Raw genomic sequence first — 21,925 nt, forward strand, 5'->3', positions numbered from 1 at the left:
TACATGCTTTGGATATGACAATCTATACTGATCATTAGTGGTCACTGAAATTTTTTCACACCCTTTTTCTTGTTCAAATTGTCTAGATTTTTCTTTATTAATGGATTCTTTCATCTGCATATTAATAGTTCTTTTTTATGTGCCAAGTCAATTATTGAAACTCGAACTCGATCTCACATACCAAGAATGGCTCCAAGAACAATCCGAGAACACCAATCACAGAACTCAAGAACACAACTTATAGTAAAAATAAAATGAACTTGAATTAATGTTATCAGCTTTATTTCTCAAGTAGCTTATGATTACAATGTGTTTGGGAGTTTGCAAAGTAAGGAATTAGAGATATTTATAGATTAACTATGAGAAATGCTAAAAGGTATTAATGATATCTAGCGCTCTTCTATACATGTCAATAGACCTGGCTCCAAGTATATGCAAACTGGGCTTGTGCCTAGGGTACCTAGTCTAAAGGCCCAATTTTTTTTCTCCTTTTAAAATAATATTTTTTTTACTAATTTTGAAAAATACTACATTTTTTCTAATTAAGGGTCCAAAATAAATTTTTTTCTATCACCCACTAAATTTTAGGGTTGGCCCTGTGTGTCAATATCGCTAATGGTGTAATTAAGTATCGAGACCCATATAATTTAATGTAATCTTTTAGAGAGTATTGCTAACTAATTGTAAAGTGACACGTCTAGAAGATGCTAGGCGCCACCGGTACCCAATAACAATACTAATTAAATACCTCTGAATCTTTGATAACATAAGCAAAATGACCAAGACAAATCTGTTAGAGTAACAGACTTAACTACCACCTAACTCCTAACTAACTTATATTCTTAGTAAAAAGAGATGATTGTGAAGCCAATCACAAATAACTATATATATAACTTAAACACCATATTGTGATCAAAACACCATATTGGATGGCTTAAGAGACTTTTGCTAATTGGTTATAATGAGAATTAAGACTTTAAAGACTGATTTGATGAAACAGGGTAGTCTGATGCAGAGGAAGAGCCAGTCCTTGTAGAAAATGATGAATAGCTAGAGAAAAGCTTATAAGCTTCTGAATTTGTGTCTCTCAAATGATCCATGTATTCACTCAAGGCTTGGAATCTTGATTGATCACCATGAACACTTGGTTGCAAGCTCAAAGTAAGAACAGGAATTCGGCCTTCAAGCATGCTCACCGCGGTTGACATTGCAGGACGAAGCGCTGGTGAGGGGTTAGTGCATAGAAGAGCAACTTCAATCATTCTTTTTGCCTCTTCTTTGTTGAATTTAGTTCCCAATTTTGGATCAACAAGTTCCATTAGATTTCCCTTTTGTTGTAAGAAAATGGCCTAAAACATGTATAATAAATAAGGTTACAACAACATTACCAATATGAAAATAGAAAGAAGAAGAAATGAAATGAACTAAACATGTTACCCAATCTAGAAGGCACACAAAGTTTTCATCCGGGTGATATCTCGTGTTCTTTTTACCGGCTACGATTTCCATTGCCACAACTCCAAAACTGTATACATCTGCTTTATCAGTTAAGTAACCCCATAATGCGTACTCTGGTGCCATATATCCTCTGCAACAACCATAATTGTTCATTAAACAATCTAGGAACAATCAGGGTCGGCCCTGCGTTTTGTTAGGCTTTAGGAAAATAGATTTTTTCGGGTCCATACTATAAAAAATTACTAAAAAATATTTGTATTTTCAAAAGGATATTTTTTGGGCTCTTGGCCTGGGTGGGCCTTAGGCGCAGGCCTAGCTGGCTTAGCCCAGGGCCGACCCTGGAAACAAGTAATCATAATGTTGCAACTTAAAGGAAGATATAACTCACATAGTTCCAGCAACTCTGGTGTTGATGTGAGTGTTTTCCTCTTCATTTAGTTTGGCTAGACCGAAATCTGATATTTTCGGTGTAAGCTTCCTATCTAGTAGTACATTTGTAGCTTTGATGTCTCTATGTATAATTTTTATTGTTGATTCCTCATGAAGGAAAGCAAGACCTCTTGCAATGCCTATGCATATTCTTTGCCTTGTCTTCCAGTCTAGTTTCTCTCTATCTTCTTCGGTACCTTTTTAAGCATTAAACACAAATCAATGAATTCATCAAAGTAGCAAAAGTCCTTATCCAAATAAAGGTAACAAGTTATAACAATAAACTTACCAAATAACAAATTTGCAAGGCTATTGTTCTCCATGTATTCATAAACCAACAACAATTGCTTTCCTTCGATGCAACATCCATGCAATTTGACAAGATTTGGGTGTTGTAATGCAGAAATCATGCCTATTTCGTTAACAAATTCTCGATTTCCTTGCTTCGATTTTGAAGAAAGTTGCTTAACCGCAATAATAGTTCCATCTAATAGCACACCCTGCAATAGAAATATGAAGAATGCATTCATTTGAGTGAAATCATAGATAAAGTAAAAAGAGTTTTGGATACCTTGTAGACTGATCCGAATCCACCTTCTCCGATTTTGTTTGCAGCATCAAAGTTGTTAGTTGCAGATTTAATTTGCTTAAAGGTAAAGAAACCAGTTTGGAGATCTAGTCCTCTTAGAACTGTACAAATAATAAGAACAAACATTCAATGAAAGTTTAAGACTTAGGGTACGTTTGGTTGGGACAAACTAATGAAAACACAAGAATGAGAATGAGAATATGAATAAGAATAGAATCGAATAAAATATAATAGTCATTCCACCGTGAAAAAGGAGTGGAATGAAAATTGATTCCTTTCCATTTCATTACCTCTAACCAAACACAACCTTAGATACTTATATTCTTGGTGATTATGTCAACCCCATACTTTTAGATCCTAATCATGAAAATCTAACTAATTGGATTTGGTAAAATTGATGAAAGTATTTTCATTACCTTCATCCCTTGATTCCTTTCTTCTCAAATAGCATTTCCACCAAACAATACCTATAGTTATGAAAACAAGGCAAAAAGATAAAACCACTCCAATAATGATGAACTTCATGTCTTTTTTCTCTTTTGGAGGTTTGAAATCTACAAAACAAAATAAAACAAATCTCACTTGTCACCATAAACATGTTAGTTTTTTCCTAATAACATGAACAATTAAGTTACTTACCAGATTCAATTGAGATAGCTGATATTAAAGAACCATACATTCCTCGCTTTGGAATATTCCTCGTCCCTTTCCCGGTCCATTGGAATCGAATCTCAAGTGTTTTATAACTCACAACAGCCTTAACTACTTTGATAAACTCCTTATCAACACCATTAGCTTCCTTTTCAATGTTGAAATCTTTCAACTCCAATTTTTCCTATAATAACAACATAACTCAATCAAACATAAATTTCATGCATTAGTATGATGAAGTAGGCGAAAAATCAAGACTCTACCTGAACATAAACATCAAATATTCGCCTTCCAAAGCTGTAATATGATCTGTTGTTTGTTACTACTATCTCAGCAAAATGAAGTTTGACAGTGTAATTTCCATTTGCTAAGCACCGAGCATAGTAAGTTAGCGAAAGAGGGGAGATTCGTGCTGTTGTGTAGAGCTCGGAATTGTTCATTCTTAATACAGAGACATTGTTTACTATGTAGTCTGATGCTTTGTTATTAACATCCCAAAAATCACCAGTGTTGCTTAATCCCCAAGTTGGTGAGTATTGGACGAATTTCGCAGCTCCTACTAAATCCTCATCTCCTTCATACTTGATGCCTCCAATGGTAGTTTGTTTTCCACCACAATTTATATGCAATGAATAATGATCTACACACCAAACAATAAAGCAAAGAAAATCAAGATTCAAGAACTTAACTACTCAAGATCGGTTTCTGTTGAAGGAAACAATTTTTATTCTGTTCCTTTGTTTCAGTTTAAAGTATTGGAATGTCATTTCAATGGAATGACTATTCCATTTTGAATAGAAGTTTAGGCCATTCCAAAACAAGATGAGAGAAAAATTAATGTCATTCCAATCCATTCTATTCCTATATTCTCATTCCCATTCTCAGTCTTATTTCTATATTTTCGCTCCTCTCAACCAAACGCCACCTTAAAGTTAGAGCAAAAGAGTTAGAGAGTAGTGATTGTAAGAGTGAAACAGAGAAACATTGTAATGCCATTCATGGCTTTGTGAGCTCGATCGAGTGCTGAGAGTTTGTTTCGGTATTGTTTCAAGAGGTGTAATTGTAAACTAATGACATTGGAGATTGTAATCAACTTGTTACATTGGAGATAACTCCTCGAGGGAGAGCTGGAGTAAGACTCAAATTGAGATCCGAACAAGTATAAATTCCTTTTTGTTCTCATTCATTCTAGTTTTGATCTTTCATTGATTTTGTTAAATTACAACATTTACCTTTTGAACATGGAGCCAAACACTTGTTCAGAATTCTGTAACAATCATATTGAAAACAAACATTAGTAAAGCAAAAGATCATCATGAAAACTAATGTTTTTTCTTTCATTTCATCGCGATAGTTTTGTTAAAGCTTACGAGTTGTTTTTCTGTCCAGATGGGCTCCGAAAATGATTGCTGATGATCAAAAACACAAGTGTATTCAGTTTGACATGATTATGATGCAATGAAAATAAGAAAGAAAAGAAGAAAAAAGAGAAGCTCTTACAAAGTATCGCGACAACTCGATGGTTCGGATGTCTCAGTAAAATTATTGTAAGAAATATCTATTTGGCTGCAGTAAGAAATTACAACAGAATTAACTAATTATTCTTACTGAATCTTAGCATGTTTTCACATTGTTATGTCTATAATGTAATACAGTTAACTTAAACTTACTAGTTAGTATCTTTGATAGTGATCCAATTTGGAATTGGTCCACTGAGTAAGTTACTTGTTAAGTACCTATTCAGTATGCAACATAAGAAAAATATGAGGAAGCAAGAATTTTATGAAATGAAGTTTTAAAAAAGAACTCATTGTAAGGCCCTTTCTTGATGATTTCTTCCTACTTAAACCGATTTGTAGGATCGGTTCTAGAACTTAACCGATTGTCCTAACTCATTTTTGCAGTACTTACACTTTTCCCAATTGCATTACATTTTCGAAATTTGGAACCTCCCCTTCTAGTTTATTGAAGCTAAGATCTCTGCGAAATCGAAATCTTGAATGTCAGTTATGTCATGGATAAGTGTTTAAACTTGAAAGTCCAACAAAATGTTTCACAAAAGTAGAGGAATTACAAGATAGTTAACTTTGTCAAATTACTAATATAACTAGGAATGTTTCCTCTTAATTTACAGCTCCTCATCATCCTGCAATTTCAAACATGGAAACTTTCAAATATTGAGTTGATCTTAATCACAAATGTTTATACATATATATATATAGCTCACACTTTAAGTATATTTGTCATGTTTCTCAAGTCTAGAAAATCTGAGCTCTCCCCATTTAAATCAGTAATCCTTCTGCAATTAAAGTCTTATTAGAAAATGAAGTTAGTGAACATATCAATATTTTAATACACAAAAATAGATGAAAAAGAACTCACAATTCTGTTAACTTGTCCAAATTAGAAATACTAGAAGGGATTGGCCCTTTGAAACCACTTGCTTCCATCTCTCTGTTGAGTGTAGTATGTAAAAGAGTCAACTCAACATAGACATAGCTCATGAATTTTTGAAAACCGAAAAGATTGATAGCTCTTACAAGTTCTGAAGTTGTTTCCAATTGGTAAACTCAGGCATCCTTCCTGTGAAGTAGTTACTACTAATCCTACTGCAATGAGAAAACATGAGTCAAATCTTAAGTGACATAATAATTGGTTCATTTTAGTTTTCGAGTCAGTTAGGCTATATTTTTCGAAAAGTAGTGTTTGAGAGTCTTACATTGATAATGTGTGGAAACTAAATACCATACATAAGATTCATGGGCTACTCCTCTAATTATTAATTGGTTTTGAGATGGAACCCCATGTTTCTTAACATTGTATCAGAGCCAAACTAAACTCTGATGAGTGACTGATCTAAATCCAAAAAATCGGTCCAAAAAGACGAGCCAAAAGAATCGCTTGTGGTTCGGGGATAGTGAGCCAAAATGAGCCATTGTGAGCCAAAAAGAGTTACTTGTGATCGAGTCGTGCAAGACATACATAAGATCTATGGCCTACTCCTCTCATTACCGATTGGTTTTGAGATCGAACCCCATGTTTCTTAATTCTTAACAAGTAGGATTAAATTAATCCTAACAACCTAGTTAATCCATCTAGCATGGCATAAATTAATACCATTGACAGACTTTGTATCCTACTTGTTTTAGTTCATTTGATACTCCTAAATATTAACTAACCTAATTAACTCTCTATACTCGAGAAGTTAGTTAAAAACAGTTAGTCTATTATGTTAGTTTGTGTACAAGTTCAGATTGATCATAGAGCCAAAATTTGGTTCTGAACTAGGATAAAAATCTGGTGTTCTTATTCCATTTCTCTGCTTTGATTTACTTTCTGGTTTAGCTTGTTGATCACTAATCATATTGTTGTTAGATGAATCTTGGTGTTGTTTATAATTTGACTAATTTGCACCGTTAATACCTAAGTTTAACTCTCAGTTGCAGATAAATACTTAAGTTTAATTTTTGACTGTAATAATACATAAGTTATATTTCTGAAATTTCCGATAAATGTCAAGTCATTATCCACGTGTCATTTTCTTATTTGTATATTTAAATTAATTTTTGAATAAAAAATAAAAATTTAATGGCTTGGACCAAGCAGGAACTATCACGTGACCATTAACTTGACACTTAATGACCAGGTACTTACGAAAGTTTTAAAAATATAACTTTTGTATTATTACCGTCAAAAATTAAACTTAAGTATTTATCAGCAACTAAAAGTTAACTTAAGTATTTATACCGTAAATTACTCTTATATAATTTCAAGAGAGTCTATACATATATCCAAATGTATTAACACTTACAGTGTAGTTAACTTGGTGAGATTAGTTAGAGCCAAAGGGAACTCTCCAGTGAGATTGTTTGCATTAAGATTTCTGCAGACACAAACACCATAATGATTTCAATTAAGACTAAATTAAAATTATGTAACTACTAATCAAATGGTTACTTTGAAAAGATTATGAACACTCACAAGTATTCCAAGTTCACCAATTTTCCAAGCTCAGAGGGAATAGTTCCGGAAAACAAGTTACTCTCCATGCCCCTGAAAATGCATATTTCTCCCATGAATTTAGCCAAGACAAATTGAACTTTACAGCTTCTTATACACAAATCAAAGGAGTTTAAAAGAGACAACATACAATTGTATGAGAGTAGTTATGTTTCCTAAATAGCTTGGAATTGGTCCTGATAAATTGTTTGCACTAATGCCCCTGCAACAACACATTCATATATGGTATTCCATTACCAAAAACCTGTTAGAATATTTATATGGACTGACATAATTAAGCGTGACTCACACAGTATTATTATGAATTAGCATACAAGGATAATTACCTAATCGGTATTGTATGATATTATCATTAATTGGGCCAAATGAGATGCACATAACGTCTTTGGTCAGCCCATTGGGCCAAAAGAATTAATTTTCTCATATTGGGCCTCTAGGCCCAATTGGCCCATAATTCCTCATAAAAGGGTTGGAGAATGAACAAGAGTTTTGTTCATCAAATCTCTTTGTGATTATTGATTTGAGCATAATTATTGGTGCTTAATCTTTGATTAGTGTTGTTTGATGCTCAATCTATTTCTAAAAAAAGCCTTTAAAGCATAATCTTGAATGTGTTCACAAGGCTAAATAGAAACTTACAAGCTTTCCAATTTATTCAAAGTCCACTCTTTTGGTATTGAACCACTAAGGATGTTCCTGTCAAAATTACTACAAGGCAGAACAAAAAGATGATTATTATTAACTACCATAATGTTCAAAGGCATTTATATATATAAATATATATATATATATATATATTTACATACACTTGTTTAAGGTGAGGTAGCTTCCATAGTGATGATGGAAGCTCACCATCAAGATCTTGTCCAATAAAATAACTGCATAATAAGAAGAATGAAATCCCAAGTTAGAAATCTACTAGTTTGCATATAAAATCCATGAACAAAAAGAAGAGAGGAGGTTTATTTACATGCTTTGGATATGGCATGTATTAGCAGAGATTGTACAATTGCAGATGACAACATTTTTGTACTGTTCTGTGTGTGGGGTATCAATAGTTGTTTGGTTACTACAAGGGTCACTGAAGTTCCAATCTTTCTTGTGTAGTTGTTCAGCTATTTCTTTAATGGCTTCCACTGCATAATCAATGAAAAGATGAACCCTTTACTACCCAAAAGAATAAGAACAAGACATTTTGTATACATAATTAGAGATTCGATAAGCTCAAATAGTTAGACATGTGGTATGCACTGAGGGTCTCGATAGCTCAAATAGTCAGACATGTGTTAGAATGTTATCTAACCCGCATGCATTAGTAATTGTAGTAAAATGAAAACCTGACCTGTTGACCCTTTTGCTTTTTCGACGTTTGATAGTTCAAATAGTCAAACATACCTAATGTTTGAGATTCGATAGCTCAAATAGTCAAACATGTGTTAGAATGTTACCTAAACCGCATTTCAAGTAATTACAATAAAACCAAAACTTATCATGTTTACCCTTTTTTCTTTTTCGATGTTAGCCAGTTCAAATAGTCAGACATGTGGTATGAACACCCAACATTTGAGGTTCGATCGCCCAAATAGTCAAACAAGTAGTATGCACTCACAATATCTAAGTTTCTATAACTTAAATAATCAAACATGTGGTATGCAAACCTACTTTCATACCTAATCTAAAAAGAATGTTATTTAACCCGCATTTCAAGTACTTACAATAAAACCAAAACTTATCATGTTGACCCTTTTTTCTTTTTCGATGTTAGCCAGTTCAAATAGTCAGACATGTGGTATGAACACCCAACATTTGAGGTTCGATCGCCCAAATAGTCAAACAAGTAGTATGCACTCACAATATCTAAGTTTCTATAACTTAAATAATCAAACATGTGGTATGCAAACCTACTTTCATACCTAATCTAAAAAGAATGTTATTTAACCCGCATTTCAAGTAATTATAGTAAAACTAAAACCTATCATGTTGACCCTTTTACTTTTTCGATATTTGATAGTTCAAATAGTCAGACATGTGGTATGAACACCCAACATTTGAGGTTCGATCGCCCAAATAGTCAAACAAGTAGTATGCACTCACAATATCTAAGTTTCTATAACTTAAATAATCAAACATGTGGTATGCAAACCTACTTTCATACCTAATCTAAAAAGAATGTTATTTAACCCGCATTTCAAGTACTTACAATAAAACCAAAACTTATCATGTTGACCCTTTTTTCTTTTTCGATGTTAGCCAGTTCAAATAGTCAGACATGTGGTATGAACACCCAACATTTGAGGTTCGATCGCCCAAATAGTCAAACAAGTAGTATGCACTCACAATATCTAAGTTTCTATAACTTAAATAATCAAATATGTGGTATGCAAACCTACTTTCATACCTAATCTAAAAAGAATGTTATTTAACCCGCATTTCAAGTAATTATAGTAAAACTAAAACCTATCATGTTGACCCTTTTACTTTTTCGATATTTGATAGTTCAAATAGTAAGGCATATGATAGATACTCATAATAGTTTAATAGCTCAAATAGTCAAACATATGGTATGCTATCTATGTTCGAGTTTCGAACTTAGATACATAAATAGTAATTGGTTATAACATTTTAAGAAAACAAAACAAAACAAAGAAAGAACACCAAGAAAAGAAAAAGGAGAGCTTTTTCACCTTCAACAAGTGGAAGAGTAGTAGTACTAGCTTGGACTTTGCATTGAAATGGTGCCAAGAAGAGTAGAAACAATAACACTCTAAAATTTTTTGAAGCCATATTGCTGAAAATGATAACAAAACCAAAATAAATATATACAATATATATATATATATATATATATATATATATATATTGTATATGAGTGAGTGAAATTCTCCATTTTCATACAAAGCATGTGTAGCATAGTCCCACACCACACAATTGCAAGTGACATAAATTGTAATAATGGATTTGTGCCGACACTGTTTACAGAGAAATTATTACATAAATTGTAATAATATGAAAATATATGTTGTAGTTTATTGTACTGATTTTTTTTTTCTTGGGAAAATTACTTATTTTCATATAAAAATTTTATATTTTTACGTTTAAGAAAATTACATGAAAGTAACAAGAAAATAATAACATTAAAAATAATATACTAATAACAAAAAATCAATAACAAAATAACAAAAGTATAATATAAAAATACATTAAAATACTGTTTTTTGTGAAATAAAATCTTAAAAACCGTAAAAATATTTTTTGTTAAACCATTTTTTTTGTTGGGATATTTTATAAAATTAGTATGAGTTACATGAACAAAAACAGTCATAATATAGGTTGGTTAAGTCAATTTTAATTATATGTCAGATTCACATGATATTGTTTTTATTCTTTGTGTTGATGATATATTGAGTTGAAAGTGATAATAATGTAAATGGTCCCCCCCTGATTTTTTTGAAATCAAATTCAGGATACTCTTTCTCTCTCTCCCTCAAATTTTATCACTTGATATCTCACTTTCAATCTTACAAAAAGGTAAATACCCTCTTCATTTTCAAACAACAATAGTAATGAAAAATTAATATTAAGAAATACTATATATATACATAGAAAAATTTTATAATGCACCCCCTAAAAAAGGTTTATTGACGCACTTCCTATATGTTTCGGTATTTGAGAGAATATTTTAGTCTAATTTTTTTATGATTATTTACGTTGTAGTTATATTAGACATCCTACAAAATTTTGAGAAATTCAGAAAATTTTAACACGACGAACACATGGGTCAAACAGTCTTTTACATGCGACTCTTTTATTTTACTATAATAATAAAAAATTATCCTAAATGTCAAAACAGATAAGGGGTGTATCAATGAACCCCTATAAATAATTTATTGTGTCTAAATATAAGTTCAAAATAGTCATTTTACTAATATAAACATAACAAAAAACTAAATTTTTCAAAAATAAGTTTCTTACTATAACTACAATAAATTCTATCATAATTTTGTGTTAAAAATAATATTTCAAAATTGTGAAAGAAACAAATGAATCCAAAGTAGTGGTAGTGGCTATTGGATAAGAATAGCCATAGCCAATTCTCTTATTCAAACACACACAACAAAGTATTGTGATTTTCAGGGGACAACACACATCAATGTATCAATCTTCACAAAAAAATTATAGTCTCAATGTTATATTATGAACAAATTCTAAACACATATGTTCTCATCCTTTGATAAAGTTTAAGATTTGGTAGTAACAAAATATTCCAATCATAACCAAAATATTTTTGCGCATCCGAGCATTTTGTTCAACGATTAGGAGAAGAAACCGAATCGATTGCCCTAAATCTTTGATGGAAATATTGCAATACTCACTAAAATTACAAAGAAAACTATCTAAATAAAACTATTGAGAAACTAGAATGAGACTACCACATTGGTGAACAATCTTCTAAAATTAAAATAAAACTATTTAAATTTTAATATTTGTTGTGCAAAATAGTTAATTGATAATATAAATATTAAAAATATAAAATAATTGCCTGAAACATTGAGGTCAAATGGTGTCCTTTCCTTTGGGTTGATGCACCCGTGCATGTATCGCTCACCAAATAATAGAAGAAAAAAAATATACCTTATTGCATTAGCATGTTTTTCCAGTGCAATTTAAGGCATTATCTCAATAAAAAAAATAACGAGTAATCAACTTCGATCTTTTTGTTTTTTCGATAGTTGATAATAGTATGTACTCATAATAGTTTGATAGCTTAAATAGTCGACATGTAATATACTAAAAAAATTTAATAAAGAAAAAAATAGTTAATTTGCCAATTTGGTTGTGGAAGATTAGTTAGTAGGACAAATTATAAAGCCAAGTGGTGGCCACTAACAAAAGGAGAACATTCCATATTTGTGAAAGAAACAACAAGTAGTGATTGGATACTAGTAAGTGAATCAATCAAAAGCAGTGGATAAGAATAGCCTTACCAATTCTCTTATTCAAAAACACACAATAAAGTATTGTGATTTTTAGACCAACTCCATCAATGTATCAATGTTTAACATTGTTGACTTTAATTTAGCTTTGAGCTCTTATAAAACAAAATTACAAAAGAATGAAAGTTAGTCTCAATAATTCTATTAAGTTAATTAGGTTTTTTGTGCCATAAATTTTAGGCTAATTAGCATTTTTGTCCCCAGAACTTTTACATGTACCAAATTATGTCCCTTGAACTTTTAAGGTCGTTAAAAATGCCCCCTGAACTATTTAAATTGTTAGATTTAAGGACTTTTGTCAAATTTTATTCAATTTTACTATTTTAAAGATTGTTTATGTACTAAATCATGCTCCCAAACTTTGATATCTACCAAATCATGCCCCTCAAACTTTGACATGTACTAAATTATGCCCTCTGAACTTTCATCCATGTTAGATTTTTTTTACTAAAATTAGAAAAAAGTCCTTAAATCCAACAATCTCAATAGTTCAAGGAGCATTTTTAACGACCTTAAAAGTTCAGGGGCATGATTTGGTATATGTCAAAGTTCAGGGACAAAAATCCTAATTAGCCTAAATTTTAACATGTACCAAATCATACCTTAAATTTTCTGACCATTAAAAATTCTCCCTAAACTATTAAAATTTAGATTTAAAATTTTTTGTACAATTTCATTTGATTTTACTAATTCGGTAATTATTTATCTACTAAATCATGCTCTCTAGACTCAAATCATACCTTTCAAATTTTGACATATAGCAAATCACACCCTTAAACTTTCATCCATGTTAAACTTTTCTTACTAAAATTAGACAAAAACACTTAAATTTAACAATCTCAATAATTCAAAAAAGATTTTTAACAACCTTAAAAGTTCAAAGACAAAAATCCTAATTAGCGGTTATATTATGTCATTTTTTTTTGTTAAAAGTTTAAAACTTTGCAAGTCATGTATTAACAGTTGTATTTTCGCATACAATATATTTCAACAAATTGAACAATCCACACAAATTAGGATGATCAATCAAACTACTCAATTCAATAAAACTGTTGATGAATTCGACCGAATTATTTTGCGAAACAAAAAATTCCAATCACAACCAAAATATTTTTGCACATCCAAGCAATTTGTCCAACGATTACGAGAGGAAACAGGATCGATTGCCCTAAATTTTCGATGGAGATGCAGTAGTCACCAAAATTACAAAGAAAACAATTTGGTTATGTATATTATTATTAAAGGATGATGAGACTGACAGACAGACAAGGACACCAAATTATATAAGCAAGATGGAGAAAATGCATGTTTGTTTCTTCCTCAGTAGCCCCAGTAGTCGTTTCGGATTTCATCATCGAATTTCTTCTTCAGCTCGGGATGTTTCTCAAAGTATTCATTTGCAGTCATGGTGCTTATCTTTTTCTGTCAAGAAAAATCACACAACCTATTGTTAGAGCTTTAAATTATCACAATAAGAAGAAAAAGAAAACTATGACTTCTTTTAATTTTTCCCGAGCAAACCACATGTCTAACATTTCGAGCTTATCCCTCTCGGGTTATGAATTTTGTTATGTTTCCTTACCTTCAGCTCTTGAACTTCAACAATCTCCTTCTCTAAACGCTCCGATTCCTTAAAAGATTTCTCCTCTGCTTCCTTCAATTCCACCAACTGCAGTAGTGAAGGGTAGTAGTTGTTAGAAAAAGGAGATGGTAAGCATGAAAAATTTTCAAAGAAAGAAGTTATATAATATATTATTGTTGGTCAATTCTCACCAATGAATCAAATTTGGGCTTGTAAAGAGGAGTGACGGTATCTACATACTTCGGGATTTCGATGCCTGCAAATGAAAATCATTCAGAGAAATGAATAAAGAAAAACAGCTGAGTTTGTTGATTGGTAAAGTACTACATAACAATTGATAAAGCAAACTCTACTCCGAATAACTTATGAAACTTCAATGATCCTATAACTGGGTTGACACTATAAATATATATATATATATATATATATATATTATATAACCAAAAAACTTCACTGAGCAGACAAAAGGCAGCCCAAGTTAAGCTAAACTAAACACGTTGGAATGTCAGTGAACAAAGAGTTAACATATTCTTATCAAACACAACAACAATAAGTTCTTGTTCGAGTTAAAAAAACTCATCTGAATCTGAGTCCTGGCATTTAAACACTATTTAGTATTTTCACTATGTCTATGGGACAAACCACGCTCTTATCACCATATTTTCCCATTTTAGGCCAAAGAAAATAGAAGCAAAAACAATGCTATGACATGATCCATCGAAAGACATCGGCATAGATTAGATTATTAAATGTATTGTGTTCAATATTCACATATTGTAAAGAGAATAAGAGTAAGCAAATTAAATAAGCTACTACACAATAAAGAAGCTGAAGAATACTAAAGGATAGATTCACATCAAAATGGCCCCTCCGGAGAGAAGTTCTAATCTCTTTTTTAAAGTAGTCCTAAAGAGTAGAATATATGAAAATTTCAATGTACTTCAAATAACTGCATTAATATTAGACTAAAAGCTGAAAGTAATAAGCTCAAAATAGAATGCAAACAAGTAACATAATGAAACTCCATAGTCGCGCACTTTCGCTTATACGAGCTTTGAGAAGTTTTAAGAATAAACATATAATACGCAAGATAATAAAGTGATTAGTATGGTTACATACTGTCATAAGACTCCTTGTACAAATCCACCAAGCGAGATCCGATCCCTTTCCTGTAATATTCCCAGTCAATAGGTTCGGGCTCCTGAAATGTGCACAAAAATGACATAAAAAACCAAACGTTCACATCTATAAAGCAAACAATAATGCCACAAAAGCAAACATAATTACATTGTATTATGCACAGTAAACATTTGATGCTATCTTAGATTAAAATTTCAAACGGCTCCAAAGTGTGGTTGCTCAGGTACCAATCATGGTAAAATTTGAAACTTTTTACTTTCTATTTACTCTTTTATTAACTTTATCTTGAACCGAACAGTAATCGATAATGTCCCATATTTTCTGCTGATTATAAATACAATCAAAATCAACAAAAATTTTATATTAAATTTTCCCCCCAAAAAACATGAAACAATTATAATCTTTACATGCCTAAAAATAAATTTTGAAATCAAAGACACTAAGTTTTAGCTTCAATAAATGACCTAAGCCCCCAACAAATGAAACAATATTAATCTTCACTCAAAAAAATTCAATTCAATAAGCAGAATCCAAACAATAACTTAACAAAAGAATTTCAGAAAACAAGCTATAGTGACAAAGAAAAGGATAGAAGAAGAACCTGGCTAAACTTTGTTTGAAGAGTTGTGTTGACCTCATTGAAGGCACGGCGGAGCGTGGCAAACTCTTTGCGAGCCTCTTCGGTGACGAGAAGTTTGGCCATACCATCCCAGTCAATGTTCCTTGAAGCCTTAAAGGCAACATCAACGACTTTCTTGGTTGGTCCACTCATTTTGAGGCACTTTCTCAGTAATAATCTGAAATGAAAATGCTTTTAACTTCTTTTTATCTTCAACATTTTGTCAATGCAACTAAATTCAAACAACATAAAAAATTAAAACGTAAAACTACCAAAATATGACTCAAACTATATTTTGGTAAACAAATGATAAAAATCCATTATTAATTGATCATGATTTGTAATTTAGCCATGTGGTATTAAGGATCCATACCACAAAACAAAAATCAGCAAAATCACGTTTTATAATTGTTTGTTCTTAAAAGAATTTCTCTACATTCAATCATTCTAGATTTTCTGAGAATAAAAGTTCAAAATTTCATAAATGGCTGCCCGTGGAAAATGTTGAATCAATATGACACCTTTCATCTCAACCCAAAAATACCCAAATAACGAATTATAAAATAAACATCGAGTACAAAGTAAATCTAATACATCAAAACCCCAATACCAAAAGAAAAGAACTTGCAGCAAAGTAAATCATAAAACACCTATAGAAGATTCTGAAATTGAATTAAAAGAATTGAACATTAAATTCTCAGATCATTAACGCAAAATCAAACACAGAACACTCAGATCAAATCCATACATAACGAAATCAAAAAAATCACTTGACTATTAAACAAGGCAAAGCAAAAAAGATGTCACCTGAGACTTTTAGATTGGCGATGGTGGTCGTCGACAACGAGAGTGGGGACTCTGAGTACGGGAGAACGATAAAGATAATGGGGAGAAGAAGAAGAAGAAGAAGAAGAAGAAGAAGAGTAGAATTAGGGCTTTTTCTGTACCATTGTCAAATTTGGGATCCGATTCAGAATATTAATGGGCCGGGTGTCCATGGCCCAGGCCCAGTCTCTTCCTTTTATGTACCTGAACTTAACACATTGGATAAAAACGACATTTAAGCGAAACTTTTTTTCAGAAACAAATTGGAAAAAAACGACATTGGAAGCATTCCCGCCATTGTTGTTGGGAAGACAAAGACCAGAGGAGCAGAGGTTATTGGCTACATAAGTGAGCACAACTCACTGAAATCTCAAACCCCATTTCTTTCTCCATCTTGGTAGCTGAACTGAAGCCATTGCTTTTCTTAGCGAGCTCTAATCCAAGGGTATGGGATGGGTATTCAAGGGCTTTTACCGCTACTGAAATCGATAATGGTACCCATTCACATCAAGGAACTGGAGGGTTCTTGTGTTGCTATTGATACGTATTCTTGGCTTCATAAAGGAGCTTTGTCTTGTAGCAAAGATCTCTGCAAAGGCTTACCCACCTCGAGGTAATATTTCTCTCTATCTCTCTCTTTGTTAAATTGGGAATTTTGAGTAAAGGTTAAATTTTTATTTTCAAAAAGATATTTTTGAGATAATGGGTCGATCATTTGATGGATTTACAATCTGGGTTTTGTTTGTTTTTGGTTATGGAGATAAAAATTTGGAGCATTCTCCCCATCTTCAAGGGGGGTTTTGACTCAAACTGTGGTTAATGAAAAATGTAATAAGTTGATACATAATAGATTGGCTATGGTATCTGAACATGTTCTTGTTTTGTGTCCAATATCTTAGGCATATTGACTATTGCATGCATAGAGTGAATCTGCTAAGGCATTATGGTGTCAAACCTATGCTTGTATTTGATGGAGGTCTTCTTCCAATGAAGATTGAACAAGAGAACAAACGAGCCAGGTATGTTGGTTATCCTTTAGTTTTGCCTGTTTTCTTACTACTTGATGAATGTACATAATTGGTTGTTTAAGCCTGTTTTCCATTTGGGATTTAACCAACTTATATGAAGCTCTTTAAAGTAATTTCAATTCTTTGGCATTAATTCGGTCACAATTCGGTTCTAATCTTGTAATGTGCTTAATGATTTTTTCATACATTGCATTAATGTATGGAATAGGGTCCTTGTTTAAGTTAAGATTTAACTCAATAAAATTGCAGGGGGAGAAAGGAAAATCTCGCTCGTGCTATGGAGCACGAGTCAAATGGAAATTCTTCTGCTGCTTATGAGTGCTATCAGAAAGCTGTTGACATTTCACCTTCGATTGCCTATGAGTTAATTCAGGTTAGTAAGAACACTTTTTCTTAAGAAAAATTTGATTTACCGAGAAAACAGAAACCATTTCCTGTAAAGTACCATACCAAATCTTCTGAACTCGATTATGAGTGATGAAGAAAATTTATTATATTTTTCAATTTCTTTTCTTTTGACATTGTTGCTTGTAAAAGGTGTTAAAGCAGGAGAATATAAGTTATGTTGTGGCTCCTTATGAAGCAGATGCTCAAATGACTTTCTTAGCTGTTAGCAAACAAGTTGATGCTGTTATCACAGAGGACTCAGATCTAATACCATTTGGATGTCCAAAGGTGAGTTATCAAAACTTAATTTTTCCCGATTTTTTTCTCGCACTATGTGGTCAAGATATTTCTCAGATACTTTGAACATTGTTGTATCCAGATTATTTTTAAAATGGACAAATTCGGGCAAGCTGTTCAGTTTCAGCAGTCCAAGCTACAACATAACAAGGATTTGAGTTTTGCTGGATTTACAAAGCAAATGATTCTCGAGATGTGCATTTTGAGTGGCTGTGACTATTTGCAGTCATTGCCGGGAATGGGACTCAAAAGGGCTCATGCTCTTATCAAACGATTTACAACTTACGACAAGGTGAAGTCTCATCATTCACGACATTGTCATTTGTAATCCTTAAACGAAATAGGCATAGAATGTTGTTCTTTAGACAGCTAATGATTGGTCCATTTTCAGGTGGTAAAGCACCTAAGATACAGCATTTCTTCGGTTCCACCTCTTTACGAAGAATCATTTAAGAAAGCACTATTGACTTTTCAGCATCAACGTGTTTACGATCCAATTACTGAAAATATCGTTCATTTGTGTGCCATTTCTGAGAATATCGAGGATGATGGGGATTTCTTAGGACCATATCCTTTTCAGAGATATAGTTTTCCTCATGTTTAAATTTCTGCTTCTATTCAATAATTATGGAATAATTGAAATCCCTTAACTATGTATATACAATGCTACCTCAAGATATAGCTAAAGGTATAGCTGAAGGTGATCTTGATCCATTCACCAAAATGCCATTTCAGGTAAATTGTTTGTTCTACATTTCTTCTTTCGGGTTCTTCTACAATTGAATGCTATTTCTTATTGATTTTCATGTTTTCTTTCACCAACAGGAGACTGCTAGAGCCAACACAACTTTCAAACTCAAGAATGTTGATCTAGGAAGTGTAAAGAAAAAGCTCGATTTGCCTGTACAGAAGAATCTTCTAACTCAGTACTTCTGTATCCTTCTATTCCTTTTTACCTTGTTTGTGTATGTAATTTCGGATTGAAATGTTTCTTTCTTATCATGGACAGTTCATCATGTCCGTAAAATGTAACTGGCTTAAGTGGCTAGCTACCGAACGAATGGTATTATTAATCTTAAACTCAGATTTGTAACGGGCTAAGATTTTTACTTGGCCAAGAAGATAGAGTATACAAATTAGATGGTGCCATGAAGGGCTTGATTGTACATTTGGTTGAAATGCTTGTTTCTCATAACGTGGCAATGTGAGCTTCTTTTCTTTGTTTTTTCTTAACTTTTCATAGGCTTTGCTTCTCTCGAGGCAAAGAGAAAGTTTAAGGCTCCGCGTTCATCCCCTATTCAACCCAGTCCAAGTTGTAACTCTTCTCCTAATTCTGAAGAACATGTTTCTTCTGAGGAGGATGATCTTTCTAAACCGAGCTGCTCAGAGACACCATCGCCACTTCACTCTAAAAATGTGAGCAATCTTTCTCTTCCCGATGCATTTTATGTTCGGCCATTTTTATGATAAATAAAAAATGTTTTCTCTAAAGGTGGAAAATGGATTTGCCCCCGAAATTCAAGAGCTTATAGAGTCTCCAAAGCATGGTAAGGACATGAAAGACATGTTGAAGGAAACAAGTCCAGAACATACTTCATTGCAGAAACCGAAACATTCAATCCATAAACCTTGTCTAGCACAACAAAAGGAACATGAGTTCGGGAGTGTACCCGATGCAATTGAGGGAAAGATAAGAAAAGAGAACCGAAAAGTTATTGTAAGGAGTTCATATTTTAAGCATAAGTCAGAGCATGAGAATGATCAAGAAAATAAACAAAACACTTTGATAGAGGACAATTCGGCGGCCAATGTTGCTACCGAGAGTGGGAATCTATTGAAAAGAAAGGAACACACAAGTGGGAGTGTTGAAGAAGTATGTACTTTCTTCTTTACTATACTAACTTTCGATATATTGTTTTTCTTTTCCTTTCTGAAAGTTTTGATTGTCTAAATTCCTTCAGGAAATTGTGAAGTCTAAGCAAATGCGCATTGAATCATCATCATCCAACGACGGAAAGTTTGGTTCAAACATTTCCCATTTAGCCGAATACTCTGACATAGCAGAAAAATCGATGGAAAAGTTTGTTTCGATCATATCCTCTTTTAAATTCGCGTCTTCTGGCTCTCGTGCAAGTGGTCTTCGAGCTCCTTTAAAAGATATTCGAAATACTTCTTCCACCAACAGTAGGTAACAAATGAACTCAATTTTTGATCTTCATTGATTTTCACTAATCATATAATCATCATCATAATGTTGACTTTGGCTTCTTTGTATCGAAAGGTCAACGGTTGGTGTGGACTTGAACCAATTTGCATATGTCCCAAAGAAACCCAAGAAGAGTTGATAAAACTTCATCTTCACAGCTGAGTTAGGAGGGTTGTTGTTGTGCAAAGATTCTATAAAGTCAACATTTTTTTTTGTTGTTTTTGCCGTATTTTTTTACTATAAAGTCAACACACAATGACATTGTAAAGGCTTCAAAAAAACTTGAAAATGACATTCATTCATTTTTTCTTTACCATGAGAGTAAAAATGTTCATATATAGTTCTTAAAGTTATTTCTAATGTTACTCTTTATTGGTTTGAATAATTCTTCGACTAATATTCAAGAATAGAAAAGATGGAATTGTTTTAAGGCAGCTTAAAATATATAAGAATAGTTTGTCATATGCTAAAAACAAATTCCATTAATTCTCATAGTAAAAAATTCGCAAAAAAAAAATGACAAAAAAAATTGCAAATAAAATATCTACAAATAATATCAAACATCAATCAAATTCGAGTCGGCCACCATGGATGCAGAAGAGGAACAACACGTAAATGATTACGATATTTTGGAAGAAGATGATAAATAAGTTCAATTTGATTGCGATTCTGACCAAGTATTTGACATTGATAAATCTCAACGTCATCTCTAGCATTATTATTGGAGCGAGAAAAGAAGAACACATCTTTGTCGTCAGGATGGAGAGCAAGTATGGTGAACCGCAACAAACTCATACAACCAAATCTTATCATCATTTCATCATGGTTGTGCACCAAATTCCAACTCCACATGTCCTCGATGTCCATGTAATTATTATCTTCGGGATCAACAAGCTCCCATACTTTAAAAACATAACACTGCTTTTTTTTATACCAAAAAAATTGAGCCAACCGCACTTTCTCGTGAACCACTCCTACATGTACCCTAGAATTTGAACAACGCCAATCATGACCTAACTCTTGAGGCAAACTAATCAAACGATATCTCTTTGAGTAAAGATTCAATGCAACAATGCCTTCTGTCTTCACTAAACCATATGGCATGTATATTATTGTTCTATTGCTTCCAACAATAGTATTTCGAAGATAACATTTACTTAGAGGTTTCGCTAGAAAGTTGAAAGTTGAATCACTCCATTGTCCAGTCTCAGAAGAAAAAATTAATAAGTGGAATAATTTTCGTGGTGGGATACTTGAAAAATCATCTATCAATCTGACGTTGACGACATTATACTTAACAAGATTATTGTCATCATAACCTAATACTACTAATGCATATCTACAATGATCCCATCTATAAGGGGACTCCGGAAGCTTAACAAACTTTTTTGTAAAAGAATTGCAAATGTATAAATTTTCACATGCATTTATTCCCACCAACAACAGATCCTCGAACGATGACCATAAATAAGCAATCGTTGGCCCTTTAATGTAAGGTAAAAAGTCTAATGGTGGTGTCTGACCATAGCCAAGAACTTTTGATCTATCAGATGAATAGTATATTGAGACATTAAAATTAGGTTTAGTTGTATTGAAAGCTACGAATAGTAGAGTAAAGGGAAGTGATGATGACGACGACAAGTTGTCAAGTCTTTTTTGACGGTGATAGCAATTGAATTTGCGACTGAAATATACTTTAA

General features: G+C 32.5%; 3 protein-coding genes across 3 annotated transcripts; 1 reads left to right on the top strand and 2 right to left on the bottom strand.

Moving 5' to 3' along the window:
- Positions 1 to 705: 705 nt before the first annotated feature.
- On the bottom strand, positions 706 to 9,979 carry LOC115697536 (probable LRR receptor-like serine/threonine-protein kinase At1g07650). The gene is made up of 24 exons (XM_030624588.2): positions 9,832 to 9,979; positions 8,118 to 8,283; positions 7,954 to 8,025; positions 7,787 to 7,855; positions 7,278 to 7,349; positions 7,109 to 7,180; positions 6,939 to 7,010; positions 5,668 to 5,736; positions 5,510 to 5,581; positions 5,355 to 5,426; positions 5,202 to 5,273; positions 5,039 to 5,107; positions 4,798 to 4,863; positions 4,628 to 4,693; positions 4,498 to 4,536; positions 4,360 to 4,394; positions 3,391 to 3,767; positions 3,116 to 3,311; positions 2,893 to 3,030; positions 2,459 to 2,577; positions 2,177 to 2,387; positions 1,847 to 2,084; positions 1,438 to 1,588; positions 706 to 1,349 (listed from the first exon to the last, which is right to left on the bottom strand). Exons 1-24 carry the CDS (start codon positions 9,929 to 9,931, stop codon positions 969 to 971), a joined length of 2,994 nt encoding a protein of 997 aa, XP_030480448.2. The 5' UTR covers positions 9,932 to 9,979; the 3' UTR covers positions 706 to 968.
- Positions 9,980 to 13,160: 3,181 nt separating this feature from the next.
- LOC115697591 (ATP synthase subunit d, mitochondrial) lies at positions 13,161 to 16,486 on the bottom strand. The gene is made up of 6 exons (XM_030624669.2): positions 16,290 to 16,486; positions 15,465 to 15,660; positions 14,843 to 14,924; positions 13,915 to 13,979; positions 13,724 to 13,810; positions 13,161 to 13,563 (listed from the first exon to the last, which is right to left on the bottom strand). The coding sequence occupies exons 2-6, from the start codon at positions 15,633 to 15,635 to the stop codon at positions 13,462 to 13,464; spliced, it is 507 nt and encodes a 168-aa protein (XP_030480529.1). The 5' UTR covers positions 15,636 to 15,660; positions 16,290 to 16,486; the 3' UTR covers positions 13,161 to 13,461.
- Positions 16,487 to 16,557: 71 nt separating this feature from the next.
- Positions 16,558 to 20,538, top strand: LOC115697544 (exonuclease 1). Its single transcript, XM_030624603.2, has 12 exons — positions 16,558 to 16,920; positions 17,207 to 17,326; positions 17,585 to 17,708; positions 17,873 to 18,010; positions 18,102 to 18,311; positions 18,411 to 18,586; positions 18,682 to 18,754; positions 18,845 to 18,953; positions 19,263 to 19,435; positions 19,512 to 19,892; positions 19,981 to 20,207; positions 20,301 to 20,538. Exons 1-12 carry the CDS (start codon positions 16,760 to 16,762, stop codon positions 20,362 to 20,364), a joined length of 1,956 nt encoding a protein of 651 aa, XP_030480463.2. The 5' UTR covers positions 16,558 to 16,759; the 3' UTR covers positions 20,365 to 20,538.
- Positions 20,539 to 21,925: the final 1,387 nt, after the last annotated feature.

The sequence above is a fragment of the Cannabis sativa genome, chromosome 7 (assembly GCF_029168945.1).
Source record: "Cannabis sativa cultivar Pink pepper isolate KNU-18-1 chromosome 7, ASM2916894v1, whole genome shotgun sequence".
Classification (NCBI taxonomy): Eukaryota; Viridiplantae; Streptophyta; class Magnoliopsida; order Rosales; family Cannabaceae; genus Cannabis; species Cannabis sativa.

Coding starts and splice junctions, on each gene's coding strand:
- LOC115697536 (XM_030624588.2), bottom strand. CDS start 9,931: ATGGCTTCAAAAAATTTTAGAGTGTTATTGTTTCTACTCTTCTTGGCA. Junction 8,026..8,117: donor ACATGCCATATCCAAAGCAT/GTAAATAAACCT, acceptor CTTATTATGCAG/TTATTTTATTGGACAAGATC. Junction 2,085..2,176: donor CCTTGCAAATTTGTTATTTG/GTAAGTTTATTG, acceptor ATGCTTAAAAAG/GTACCGAAGAAGATAGAGAG.
- LOC115697591 (XM_030624669.2), bottom strand. CDS start 15,635: ATGAGTGGACCAACCAAGAAAGTCGTTGATGTTGCCTTTAAGGCTTCA. Junction 14,925..15,464: donor TTCAAACAAAGTTTAGCCAG/GTTCTTCTTCTA, acceptor TGCACATTTCAG/GAGCCCGAACCTATTGACTG. Junction 13,564..13,723: donor TTGAAGTTCAAGAGCTGAAG/GTAAGGAAACAT, acceptor TTTTCTTGACAG/AAAAAGATAAGCACCATGAC.
- LOC115697544 (XM_030624603.2), top strand. CDS start 16,760: ATGGGTATTCAAGGGCTTTTACCGCTACTGAAATCGATAATGGTACCC. Junction 18,954..19,262: donor TCTTCTAACTCAGTACTTCT/GTATCCTTCTAT, acceptor AACTTTTCATAG/GCTTTGCTTCTCTCGAGGCA. Junction 20,208..20,300: donor ACTTCTTCCACCAACAGTAG/GTAACAAATGAA, acceptor TTGTATCGAAAG/GTCAACGGTTGGTGTGGACT.